Source organism: Bipolaris zeicola, assembly GCF_000523435.1.
Source record: "Bipolaris zeicola 26-R-13 unplaced genomic scaffold scaffold_398, whole genome shotgun sequence".
Lineage (NCBI taxonomy): Eukaryota > Fungi > Ascomycota > Dothideomycetes > Pleosporales > Pleosporaceae > Bipolaris > Bipolaris zeicola.
This window is the reverse complement of record NW_006912447.1, coordinates 1-13,046: the sequence shown is the minus strand read 5'-3', so window position 1 is coordinate 13,046 and position 13,046 is coordinate 1. Positions and strand designations below refer to the sequence as shown.

Sequence of the window (13,046 nt, the reverse complement as noted above, 5' to 3'; positions counted from 1 at the left end):
AGAAGAGATAGCAAGCTGAATATCTGTTTCATTTGAAGGCATTTGGAATATATTGCGTAGAGTGGTTGTGTATAGAGTTAAACCGTGTGCGCAAACTTGGTGGGGTGGCCAACTCGCTTGCCTGGCCAACTCGCTTATCCAGCACGTTATTACACTTGATCAGTACCGTATTCCATCACAATATTACGCATACATGACATGGGCCCCTACAGACACCCTCATACATTCAACATGATGCATATTCATCACCCTACCTACTTACTCGCCTATCTAAACACCCTAACTAGACCCTAAGCGACTCCAAAGAAAACGGAAAATTAAATATACCATCATAATGTATCGCGCTTCACCCCATTCCCTGAGCATAGAAACGAGGGTGCAGCAAGAAAAGTGAACGCCGGGCTAAATAACACATCATCACCATTACCATCCCTAGAAGCTACCCCTTTTCGCCACCCAAGAGCCTGAAACCAGTCATCGAATAAAAAATGGATAATGATGCAGAGAGGTATCAGAAGGAGGTGAAGAAGAAAGCAGCAAAAACGCCCACCTACTAAAGCACCTTACGCATGCGTGACGAAAGAAGAAAACCATTGTCCATCCCCTCTTTACCGGCGCCCAGGACCCATGCCGCCCGTCATCCTGCCACCACCTGCATTGAGGCTCTGCCGTACAATTGCCTCTGCCGCTTGGGCAGCTGCAAGTCGTTCCTATACATGAAAGGTTAGAAAAAGGTACAATAATGAACTTCATGCTTAGATGAGACATACCTTTTGTCTACTCCGGTCTTTCAGGTACCTCTCAGCCTCCGGCCTCATTCTCAGAATCCTCAAAATCATATCGTCGTTTGGCTCAGCTTGTGCTTCTTTTCTCTTTTCCTCTTTAGCCTTCTTCATCGTACCCAAGTTTCGTGACAGCATAATCGTCTTGTGTCGACGAGACGGCACGCCGGCGAATCCCGCAGCGCCGCCAAACTGGTGGCCCATGCTTGCTGGAGCAGACATGCGGTTCATGCGCTGCGCTTGCTCTTGCTGTCTCTTTGCACTTGCTGCAGCCATGGACTCAGACGTGCGGATAAGGTCCTCTGTTGCCTCAAAGTAGAAAAAGTTGAGGTTTTGCAGCTCGTGGTACTTGGGCGACTTGAGCACATCCATTGGCACTCCTTCGACGTTGCCATCCTCATCCACAGCATGGAAAAAGTCAAACAACATCTTGAGCCACTTGAACACAATGTCCAGCTCTTGCTGGGTCAACGGTCGCTGTTGTGAGAGCTTGTCGGATAGTGGAGGAACCAGCAGCGACTCTATCGTTGCCAGTGTCTCCTTCCATAATCTTGTCATGACCATAATCATAGCTGCATCCGTTAATGTCTGCTTCATAATGGCAAAATTCTCATCAAAGTAGACAAAGAGAGGGCCAAGAGCCTGCGTGATATCCTGCTGTGTAGGTCCTTGGACGATTGACATGGGTCGCGCAGATCGGAAATTTCCTAGGTAATTTGTTACCTTGGAAGCCACGCCCTTGTTCAGAAGAGCATCAAGTGACCGACGCGAAAGCTTGTAGCCAATGAATGATGAGAGCTGCTATGGTTAGTCTGGGTCAACCGACATGGTGCGCATATCTTACCTTGTCTGTAATCTTTCGTGTCATGTCCCGCTCAGTCCTCTTAAGTGTTCTGAACGCCTTGCCAAAGTAGAATTGTATGTCATCTCGCTCGCCCTCCATACTCACACGTAGCAGCAGGCGGCCTTGTGTGTCCAAATCAAGCCAGTACTCGCGGGGCATATAGTCCCGGAAGTGTGATGGATCGAGCTTGAGCGATGTTCTGCCAACGCAGTCGTGATCGCCCATGGCATCCCAATCCCATATTGTCGCAACGACATTAAGTGGACCGTTGGTGGTGATGTCAATGGTCTCTTCCCAGCGAGGGTTCAAGTTGCGGTAGATGACTCGTGTCTTAGCTAGGCGCTTCTGGTACTCGTCACCAAGCACTACATACGGGTCGCTAAGCCCGTTGATGTCGCACGCCTTCAGATCCTCAGCCTCGATAATTTTGATAGTGAAGACAAAATTATTGTTGCGAAGGCGTTGAGGCTGGGGTGGGGCATTCTTCTGGAGAACCTCAGCGCAAGCATCGACACCAATCTCGCGCTCGAGCTTATCTAGCTGTTGCATGGCGTACTCAATGTTGTTGAGTTTGACAAGAGACTGGTTCTGTCAGCACGGGTCTACCTAACTATATGGGTGACTTACCTCGGGGTAGAATTGGAAAGGCTCAATCTTCTCCTTTTGGCTGTAAAAGTCCTTGACAGTAGAAAGCCATTTCTCTTGTCTGGTCTGATTGGCAGCAGCTTCCTGCTCAGGCGTCAAGCGGTCCATTTCCCGGGCAAACTTCTGCTCCACAAGCTCACAGTACCTCGCAAGGGCAGCGCCAATCGATTTGGAAAGAGCTGTCATGAACTTGGCATAATGTACGTCATTATCCCAATTCAGGGCGACAATTTGCTCAATGCTCTGATTGAAGGATCGGAAAACATCAACAACCGAAACGCTATGCCTCTCGTCATCCATGGGTATGGGATTCTGCGATTCAATCTGGAAAGAATCTGCCTTGAACGCGTTGTCCACCCAGCCAGTCAGATTCTCATCCGTCATCTGTATCCATCTCCATACAAAATCCTGCAGCTGGTCTTCGATACTGAAAGCAAAATTCTTGCCCGGTAACGCGTCGCTGTGAATGCGACGAATTTCGACGAGTTCCTTGTACAAGTCAAACCCATCCTGTATCGGGACATCTTCTCCTTTGCTATGGGCAACGTCCATGATCCGAGCGACCAGGTCTCGCGCATCAGCAGCATATGCAGGAAAGATCTTCTCCACAAGACACATCATTGGACTGGCACCCATGACTTCTGGATTCTTGCGGTAACGCTTCTGTATCCGCTCACACAATTTGACAACGGCACGACCAAGCTCAATGACGTGATAGAACTCCCACTCTTCTTTGGTGTCCGGTATGTGCTTCGCAAGAAGCTCGCGATACACATCACCAGCCTTTTCTCTCAGGCCTTGGCGTAACTGCTCAGTGAATTTGTCCATTTCTTCCTCTGTACCTGGGAATGTGGGGTCGTCATAAATGTGATTTTCCAAGACATACATCACTGGGCCAAGGGGAGGTGGCTTAGACTCGTACACGTGCATCATGAGCTCATACAGCTCACGCAATAGGCAGTCATGCAATGCAGACAAGATCTGCTGGTTAAGTGCATAGTCGTGAATTGTCCACTTAGTCCGGTCAAAGAGGGATGATTGGACTGGGACAAAGCTCATACGACTAGCCCTTTTGTCTACTGGCGGTGGTTCTTTGACGTAGTTGAAGGCTGCATCGAGGGTATCCAAGTCAACCTCCTGGTTGGTGTATCGTTCGCACACAACGTCCATGAACAAGACGAGCCGTGAGAACTGGGGTATCCTCCACCGAAGGGCTATTTCATTCAGGAGCTCGGCGGATTGCTTTGACAACAGTTTCACAGACGGGCTCTCAGCGGTTGCTTCGGTCGGTTCGAGCTCAGAATCAGCCAGGTCATGTTTCAGCGCTTCGTTCAGTATCGCACGGTAAGTAGCACGTGGATCGGAGGGAATAAAAGTATACGACGAGTCCTGGTCAGAGTCGTCGTTGATGTGAAGCCCGCTCATGTCTACAGGCTGGTCAATCACATACGAAGAGCCACTTTCCGAAGACATGGATCCTTGTCTGGAGGCGTCTGCATAGCCTGCATCCATTGGTGCTCTTGGCTTAAACTGGGGTACAGCTCCGCCAGGTGAGCTCTTTGCTAGTTCAGGGTTAGATTGGATGATTGCCAAAATCATCTGCGAAAGGTCTGGCACTTCTTGGTTCTTCCATGCCTCGTATGCCTCTTCAGTGTCAAAGTCTTCGGCATTGAGCGTCTTCTTTGTCATGAGACTGAGATGGGCCTGGTATGTCTTCAGATCTTGTAGTGCGGCTTTCTCGGTCCACACAGACTTGTGTCTGTTGATGTCGTTCTGCACATCAGAGTAGCTGACAGAAAAGATGCGCGAGACAACCAGGACAAGGGGCATATCCTTGACCTCGTAGCTCCGGGGAATCTCGACTTCAATTGTTGTGCCTCCTTGGCCGCCGTTGCGCTGGTTCTCAGCGGCGAGATCCTGGTCGTGCACTAGCAGCTTCTTCTCCATGGTCATAAGTCTCTGGGCAAGCTCGGGGCGGTCCCTTTGCCAGTCGTGATCCCTAAGGATGGAGCTGACGAGGCGAAGGAAGAGAGCGACATGGCGGTCGACCATGAGCTTCCAGCTATCGTCGGTCGGGGCCTTTCCCTTCTGCAGCTCCTTTGTGGCGTTCGAGTAGAAGATGAGGAGCAAGTCCTCAACTCGCCTATCCTTGTCCATGTTCTTTCGAAACGAGGGGTCCTTGAAGGCATTGAGGAAGACGGCAAAGGTGCGCTTGACGGTGGCATCCTGGAACTCAGGCATGCGCTCCTGGCCCATGAGGACTTTTGTGATGCGCTTGTCGAGGGCGGCCATGAAGTCGCGGGGGAAGCGGGTGCTCTTGGAGTCCCTGATAAGGGAGAAGTCCTTCATCAGGTCGTTGATGGACGTCGACGAGCGCTGGACCTGCTTGGGGGCCGAGGGGACATGTTGCACCCGCTTCTGACGGGGCTGCAGCAGGTAGGCGAGGAATGCGACGCGCAGGGCATAGAGGTAGGCATCTTGGGCGGTGACGGGGCGCTTTCCACGCAGCGTGGCCGAGCTGTTGCTGCGCAGACGTTCGCGGGTCTGCAGGCTGTTTATGCGACGGTTGCTCCCGCGGACGCTGTCCATGGCTGTGCGAGGGTGCGAGGGATCAATGGGGTGGGCAAGGGCGTGTGGCCGCGGTTGGGCGCATGTCAGGGCCGCAGTCGGGGTGGTCGGGGGGGGTGGTGGTGATGGTGTTGTACGTATGTATGCGTGTTACGGGGCGGCCGCTGCTGCCCAGTGGAACGAGGCACCTTGTCCAGCAGTAGTGGGGGGCAGAGCGACCCAACCCGACCCTTCTCTTGTGCTGTCGCCGCCTGCAAGCACACTATGATGTATTCCTGCGCCTAGCCTAGTCGTCTTCTTTTTTCTTTTTTGGATTTTTTTGTCGCTCTTGACACAGGTGTGAGACGATCGACGGTGTGTCTCTGGGCGTCGCGTCGTGGGCAATGGGGTCGCTGCTGGTGGCGCGGCGGCAGCTCCACCACAGTGCGTCACACGCTGCTCAGTGGGCAGGGGGGGCGACGAGCCTCACAGTCGCCGTTGGACGCTCAAGTCAGCCTTGAAACAAAGCGTAAATTAGCCGCGAGTGTAATAATCGTCTGGGTGACATGCTGGCCAGAGACGAGATGAGATGAGAGCGTTTTGCCAGAACCAATGCCGTTTGCTGTTCGGCATTCCGCCAGCCCTTCACCGCTGTCTTCCCAGGGCACATGCACGCACCTCTTCACCACGCCCACACACCCATGGATAGCGAGTCTGCTTGGACAGACTCACTGGAGAGTCTAGACATCTTCCGCCTCGATGCAACCAAGACGCCATTTCCATCTTACTCGCTTCCCGCTCATGTAGCACCACAAGGAAATTCGCTTTATTTCGCCGGCTCACGCTGCCGGTCGTTGTACTTTAGTGTAGCCGAGATGGCATGAAGCTCGGGCGCGTTGGCGTCTTCACATGAATGTCACCCGTCGCGCTGCGTGCCTTTCGCAACATCACCAAACGGTCGCGAGGCTCATAGTATAGCCTCGCGTGGACCCTTGTGGATCCTATCCATTCCCTCTTGTTCTTTTGCCTTTGCAGTCCCAAAGGAGCATGTCACTCACGTCTCCCGCTTACTTTCCTCCATAGCTCACGCAGTCATTGCGCTCAACGCTTCGACATCCAACAAACAATAGCCTCTCGTATTCACGCATTGCACGCGCCACGAAAACAGCACAATCCCTCCAACTGGGCCGGATAGTCTCGCCTGTCCGGGAACGCTGTCCGTACCAGCAACCTCTTTTGTCCATCACACGATATAAGCCCACGTGTCGCCATGCCAGCATCTCAAAGTCCAACCAATGCCGCTGACAGGCCGCGCCTGACAGAAGCCCAAAAGAAGGAGAATCACATCCGATCCGAGCAGAAGCGACGCGAGGCAATCAGAGAAGGCTTCGACCGACTTGCCTCCATCGTACCAGGGCTACAAGGACAGGGACGAAGCGAGGCTGTTGTGCTAGGCGGCGCAATCAAGCTCATGCGCGAGAAGATTATGGAGCGGCAGCAAATCATAAATGACGCAAAAGCAAAGGGAATCGACACAACAGGTTGGGAGCTAGACAAGGACACCATGGAAGCGTGCGCAAGGCAATTCGAGAGGACCATAGCGGAGGATCGCCAGGCAGGGAACGGGGATGAAAATGGAATCGACGTAAAAAAGGAGTAGGCCTTTGCATTTTTGGGCCAGACAAAAACACAGAGGTGTTGATGCTGCAATGGAGTGGTGGAAACAACCTGTCACCACCGCGTCGCACACATGTACGAAGTAATGAGACTACGATCTCTTTTTGCGGGCACAGGAGCAATTAATATGAAGAAAACAAAACACTTGCGCACTCAAACCTCTGTCGGCTCCCTCCATATACATGTGTATATCACCACGCCTCAATAACAATAGGTACCATTGGGCGAGTTTTGGGTATGCATTCCATTCCACATTCACCCGTGCACAACCCACCGTCTTATCGATAAGCCCAAAATTATCTTTCACATGCTTTCTGCACCCCGCCAACCCACTTGCTGGGTCCAACGTGCCTGGCACTCTCCGAACACTAAGCTCGATTCGACTATCAAACTATCTGCGCACCCCATCAGCAATGGCGTTTAGCTTTGGCTTTTCAGGCGATGACATAGAAGAGGATTTGAATGATGTGCAGGAGCAGAGTGGGCAGCAGACAGGTGCTGTGAAAAGCAATGTGCCGCCGCCCATTGCCGCTCGAACTCATGACTTGGATAAAATGGTAGGTTGGCAAGAAATTTCATTTCTATATCCAAAGACGGGGATAAACAGTCAGCAAAGTGTGCTGTTTCAATATCTTTTCAAATTCATTGTTGCTCTGTTCAGTCTTACAATAACTCAACCTACTAAAACACGCCACCAACCTCAGCTCTCCACCCTCCCGGACAAAATCTCCTTTTCCACCGTCTCCCTCACTTCCCCCAAAGGCAGCACCGCTCACCTCCCCCGCCGCGAACTCTTCGATGTGCGCCTGCAACTCATGGCCGAAGACGACGGCACAACCGCATCCCCCTTATCGGGCCTCGAGTCCAGCGATCTGCAGCAAAACGTCTACGAAGGCGGCTACAAGACGTGGGAATGCAGTCTGGACCTCGTGCGCTTCCTGCTGGACCGGGGCCCACGGAAAGATCTCGACGACCTGGTGCGCGTGGGCCACGTGATTGAAATGGGATGTGGGAGTGCACTACCCTCGTTGCTATTATTCCAGTACGCGATAAGAGAAGGGTTAGGGATTTACTTTACGCTAACAGATTACAATGCTGATGTACTGCGGTGCGTTACGCTGCCGAATCTCGTCTTGGCATGGGCAGCGACGTTGAGTCGAGAAGAGAGTGCAAAGTTGTTTGCGGAAGATACGCCGAATCCGCTGCTACGCGATGAAGTTTCGTCTGAGGATCAGCACGCTGGTGGTGAAGAGGAATACGCGGATTTATACACTACGCCTGCGCTGCTTGAATCATTCAAAGCTTGCCTGCAAAGTATTGGTATTACACTGACTTTTCTCTCGGGCTCCTGGGCTCCGACGTCCGCTTTGCTGCCGCTGATTCCTTCGTCGCCTGATCTCAACACTTTTATTCTCGGCTCAGAGACTATTTACAGTCCTGCGTCGCTGACGGCGTTTGCTGATGCTATCGTGGCGCTTATGGGCCGCGTCAAGATGGGCAAGACGCTCGTGGCGGCCAAGCGAGTCTATTTTGGCGTTGGGGGCAGTGTCGATGGCTTCAGGGAAGAGTGCAGTCGGCGGGGTTGTGTAGCAAGCGAACTCGAGTTTGAGGGATTGGGAGAGGGCGGGGTGAGGAGATGTTTGGTTGAGGTGCAGATGTATTAGGGTGAGAGACATTTCTTGGGGCTGAATGTATAAGGGACCAAAAGTAAAGGGTATCTAGGAATTGCTACCATATGTGACAAAAAGAAATCTAGTAGGGCAATGGAAAGTCCGTCAACGCTTGCAACATGGAGTAGCCAAGCAACAACGCACTCTAGGCAAAAAGAAAAAGATTGTTACAACACACAATCCCGCTATCTCGCCCTCACTACAACAGTCGGTCCAGGCAACTCCCTTCTTCCATCCGCATCCTCAGCGCCCCGCATAAGTCTCCTATATGTATCCCCCTCAGCTCTCAACTGCTCTCCTCGACTAACCTGCAGTCTCTCAACCCCTTTACCAATAGTATCGATATGCACCTGCACAGGAATTCCACTCTTGTAGCCCAGCATCTCAGGCGCCGCAACGCCTTCACGCAGATTTTCCAGCCCGGCTTGAATTTCTTGGAGCTTGAGCAGCGTTTCGGAAACGTGCACGACAGCTTTTTGGCGGTAGGCGCTGATGTTAGAGAGGAGGGTGAGCGATCGCTTGTTTGCTTTGACGTTGCCACGGTTGCCACCGAGTTTTGTCCAAAGCGATGACAGGAGTTCTTCCTGAGAGCGGGTAATGGACTGGTCGTCGGTGGTGGCAATGTCGAAAATGGTGGTCAAACGTTCCTCAAGATTGTTGAGGACGAGGAGAAGCGCTTGGGCGGTTTCAATCAGTCGTGTGATTTCGTCCTTGTTCTTGCTCACGTGCAGCACATATTGGTCGAAGATGCGTTCTTGGAGTGAAGGCGGCGGCGCGACAAATGCGCCCGTCATCTGGCGGATTATCTTTCCGACAGTGCCAACAGAGGCATCTTGCTCTGAAATACCTGAGAGCACGTTCATGGTCCAGGTGTTGGTTGCGATGACGCGGTCCATTGCAGCACCTATCCGGCTGTTGTACCGTGATAAATCGACGGAGGCCTCATTTGCCGTTTGGATAAAGTATTCGAATTCGTTTTCTAGCGCTTTTCGGCTAGGAAGACGCGAATGCTTCACGAGGATGCGCAGATCGCGAATAGCGAGCTCAGAGTTCTTGATTGTCGCAGGCAGCGCCGATGTGTCTTTTGATGCATCAAGAATATCCTCAAACTTGCCTTGGACATTGATAAGCTCTTCGAAGTCGGCTTGGTTCCCAGCAAATGAATCTGCAGTAGCGCAAGCGGGGATGAGGTAGGAAGAGCCTGGTAGGGCGCACACAGGACCCATGACGGCGTTTGAGATCGTGGAGCGAAGCATACCGGATGCCAGCTGAATCGCAAATACCAAGATCCCAACGCCCAAGATAACACCGAGAAAAGGCTTGATGAAGTGTTTGACAGCGTAGGAGACAATATCCAGAAAGTGACCAAAGATGGGAGCACCCACATTTTCCCAAAAGAGATTGACATAGTGCCACGGGCTTACTTCTTCCTGTTTCTGCCTTGGTGACCGACGATGGCCATCAGTTGACCCCTGTGCGGAGGATCTGCGAGGCGTACGGCGTGGATTTGATGAAGCGCTCTGTTGCGTATTTCTGGTTCGATTTCGAGGTTGCGATTTTTGGGCAGGCGATCCGTCATAACCTGAGCTTTCCATGGAGGGCATGATGAGGCTGGGCCCAGAAGAGTCCCGTGTATGCGATCTTTGGTCTCTCTGAAAAGGTCTGGGAGTAGTTGTATCGGGCCCTATCCTCTGGGACTGGCTACCTTTTGTACGGCTTGCCTGCTTCCTATCTAGGGTATCCTGTGACTGCGCTGTGGGCGTCGAATGACTGAGATGATGGCGCTTGGGCCTGGGGGTAACAATGGAGTCTGAGACAGGCTCTTGCACGACCTCTTTGTCTGAAGCTTCTAGTTCTTCGTCACTAGCAGCGTCGCTCGCCGAAGGAGTAGAGCCGCCTTCGTCAGATGTATAGTCAGCGTTGCCCCAACTACTTCCCAGGCTGCGATCTAGGCGCCTGGTGCGCGCGCTCATGATATGTGATGGAGAAGTTGACGTCAAGCGGATACAGAGCCAAGGTTAGGACAAGAAGGCAGTGCAGGAAAAAATATAAGAACTAGGCAAGCAATGTCACAGTGACGATTCAACTTTCACTGGACGTGAATATACTCTGATTGCAGGGGGGCTGGGTAGAACAGGTCGCCACTGCTAGAGGCGTGACGTGGTGCGGGGCCAATCAGGTGTCGGGCGCAAGCTGCATGCCTTTGTGTGTGCCGCGAAAATGTCAAGACTCTTTCACTATCAGTACATGGTTGAGACAAGAATCGTGGCGCATTACCTGTTGTGTTATTACTAGAGTATGTAGTCTATGTATGTATGTATGTATGCATGTATGTAAGTGTACACAGGTGGGGGGTGGTGTTGTCTATCCCTCCAACGCGTCCACGTCATTGTGCTATGTTTTGTTTGGGCTAGTCTATGCCAAGGCGCGCTAGCCTAGAAAGTGCATCTTGACCTTCACGTCAATGCACTCGACGGCTCAAGACTTTGCAATGCCACCATTGCGCCAGCTTCCATTCGCGCTGCAGGCTGTGAGACAGACAAAAATAAATACCCGGATATGGAACCAATATGGGCGTCTCGTTGCGAGGAGCTGCTCGTGCTCTGCGCCACAGCAATTGCAGCACACAGTAACCGTCTCATCTGAAGACCCCGCCAGTGCGGGACTCAACACAACAACCACTACCCCTCCTACCCCTCCTACAGACCACCGGACGCTCGCGCAAACGCACAACCTCTTCATAACTTCGCCATATAGTCCTGGCTCGCCGCTCATTCTTCCCAATGGCGCCTATGTCTTCCAGAAGCTGCAATCCTTCCTACGCGCGCAATACCCCCAGTTTGGCTTCCAAGAGGTGATCACGCCCATAATATACAAGAAGTCGCTTTGGGAAAAGTCTGGGCATTGGGAAAACTATGCCGAAGACATGTTCAGTGTCCAAGGGAGGGGAACGACTGCTCAAATACTTGAAGCTGACGGTGGAGAGGATGGCGAGTTTGGATTGAAGCCGATGAACTGTCCAGGCCATTGCTTGTTGTTTAGAGACGAAATCAAGAGTTACCGCGATCTGCCAGTCAGACTTGCTGATTTCAGTGCATTGCATCGGAACGAAATCTCAGGCGCATTAACGGGCTTGACGAGGGTCCGGCGATTCCACCAAGATGACGCGCACATCTTCTGTCGCCCTGATCAGATCTTGGCAGAAATTGAGCAAACACTCAAGTTTGTAGGCATGGTATACAACACGTTTGGACTAGGGCCATACAAGTTGCTTCTGTCCACAAGACCAAAGGATAGCTTCATTGGCACTATTGAAGAATGGGACCGCGCAGAGGAGCAATTGACAACTGCGCTAAACAATATCGGTAGTGAATGGGCCATCAACGAAGGAGACGGAGCATTCTATGGCCCCAAGATCGATATCGTCCTGAAGGATTCAAATGGCAAAGAACATCAAACGGCTACCATTCAGCTCGACTTTCAACTACCACAACGTTTCGATCTGCAATATCAGGCATCCCCCGAAGAGTTAGAGACACGCTCACAGAGTTCTATGGATAAGGGTCTTGACGCGGCATTTCGCCGCCCTGTGATCATCCACCGTGCTATCTACGGATCAATTGAGCGCTTCATGGCCCTGCTCATTGAACACTATGCGGGAAAATATCCCTTTTGGCTTTCTCCTCGACCGGCTGTAATACTATCGTTGAATTCTAACCCCGAGGTTTTGGAACATGTCTCGCGCGTCCAATCAGTGCTGTCAGGTTTGAGATCACAAGACGCATCCGAAGCGTCACCATCATCACCAAAGCCTCTACCTCTGTCAACCATTCACCTTCCTGTGGACACCGATACAAGTGATCGCCCCCTTGGCAAGAAGATTGCAGAAGCAAGAGGAAAGAAATACAACCACATCATCGTCGTTGGCGGCCGCGAAGCGGATAGTGACAGTATGAGCCTGCAGATTGTAAACCAGCCTCACGAGGACACTACAATTGAAGTTTTGGAAAAGCATCTCGAGAGACAGCTCACCGACAAGGAACGTTCAAAGGGCGCAAATGTTCCCTTAAGTGCCGCTAGAAAGTACTTCGAGCAGCTTGCCAACTCTTTTCTATAGTTCAACTTCCTCCAATCGTAGCATTCGTTACAACCATGCAGGAGCAGTTCATCTGTCATGCAAGATTTTAGGATACCTTTTAGAAGAAAAAGAACTATATTATATTTGAAGCCCTAGCTCCAGTGGCGTACTGGAGCTACGAGAAGAACCCTTTTGGAACTTCACCTCTGCATATTGTGTTTCTCTCCACTCAGCCATTTTACCTTAATACACCAATCTCTACTCGACGGAAGTACTGATCATCAACCCCGAATTCAGAATCAAGCTTCCCACTGGGCGATGCAACCAGACGCTTTGCCGTGAGGTACGCTGACTTCTTGGTGTGTCGGTGTTGTGGAGTGCGGTAACTTCTTCTCTGAATGCACTCGATACATTCAATGGGCAAATACTCACCATTTTGTATTCAACTTTTCATTATGGTATGCATCTCGCAACTGCGGAACGTGGTTGACGGGAAAAAAAAGAGGTACAAAGCAACACTCCACAATCGCCGACAAGCCACGAAAAGTGCAATATCTGACAACGAGTTCGTTTTGTGCCCTTATGCCTTAGAGTACTCCATCAAACGAGTCAGGGTGAGATGTAGACAGTTTTGTATGGTAGTATTCAAGGAACATTACTCGGGCCCAACGGCTGCTGTAGCAGAATTTCAATGAAATTGCCCGTGCTCCGCACGGGCCTATCACCTCAACGATAATGATCACCTCAATGATAACACGTAGCTTTTAGTACATATATCTACCACAACAACTTACAATTAAATA

At 51.5% G+C, this 13,046-nt stretch overlaps 5 protein-coding genes across 5 annotated transcripts; 3 read left to right on the top strand and 2 right to left on the bottom strand.

The window, feature by feature from the left end:
* Window positions 1–608: 608 nt before the first annotated feature.
* On the bottom strand, window positions 609–4,860 carry COCCADRAFT_9998 (uncharacterized protein; the record flags this gene model as incomplete). The annotated part of the gene is made up of 4 exons (XM_007720096.1): window positions 609–710; window positions 771–1,580; window positions 1,627–2,208; window positions 2,254–4,860. 4 exons carry the CDS (start codon window positions 4,858–4,860, stop codon window positions 609–611), a joined length of 4,101 nt encoding a protein of 1,366 aa, XP_007718286.1.
* A 1,228-nt stretch (window positions 4,861–6,088) lies between these two features.
* COCCADRAFT_111784 (uncharacterized protein) lies at window positions 6,089–6,478 on the top strand (the record flags this gene model as incomplete). Its single annotated transcript, XM_007720095.1, has 1 exon — window positions 6,089–6,478. The coding sequence occupies one exon, from the start codon at window positions 6,089–6,091 to the stop codon at window positions 6,476–6,478; it is 390 nt and encodes a 129-aa protein (XP_007718285.1).
* A 430-nt stretch (window positions 6,479–6,908) lies between these two features.
* On the top strand, window positions 6,909–8,159 carry COCCADRAFT_111781 (uncharacterized protein; the record flags this gene model as incomplete). The annotated part of the gene is made up of 2 exons (XM_007720094.1): window positions 6,909–7,052; window positions 7,200–8,159. The coding sequence occupies 2 exons, from the start codon at window positions 6,909–6,911 to the stop codon at window positions 8,157–8,159; spliced, it is 1,104 nt and encodes a 367-aa protein (XP_007718284.1).
* A 191-nt stretch (window positions 8,160–8,350) lies between these two features.
* On the bottom strand, window positions 8,351–10,138 carry COCCADRAFT_111778 (uncharacterized protein; the record flags this gene model as incomplete). Its single annotated transcript, XM_007720093.1, has 1 exon — window positions 8,351–10,138. One exon carries the CDS (start codon window positions 10,136–10,138, stop codon window positions 8,351–8,353), a length of 1,788 nt encoding a protein of 595 aa, XP_007718283.1.
* A 518-nt stretch (window positions 10,139–10,656) lies between these two features.
* COCCADRAFT_111783 (uncharacterized protein) lies at window positions 10,657–12,282 on the top strand (the record flags this gene model as incomplete). Its single annotated transcript, XM_007720092.1, has 1 exon — window positions 10,657–12,282. One exon carries the CDS (start codon window positions 10,657–10,659, stop codon window positions 12,280–12,282), a length of 1,626 nt encoding a protein of 541 aa, XP_007718282.1.
* Between the last annotated feature and the right edge of the window lie 764 nt (window positions 12,283–13,046).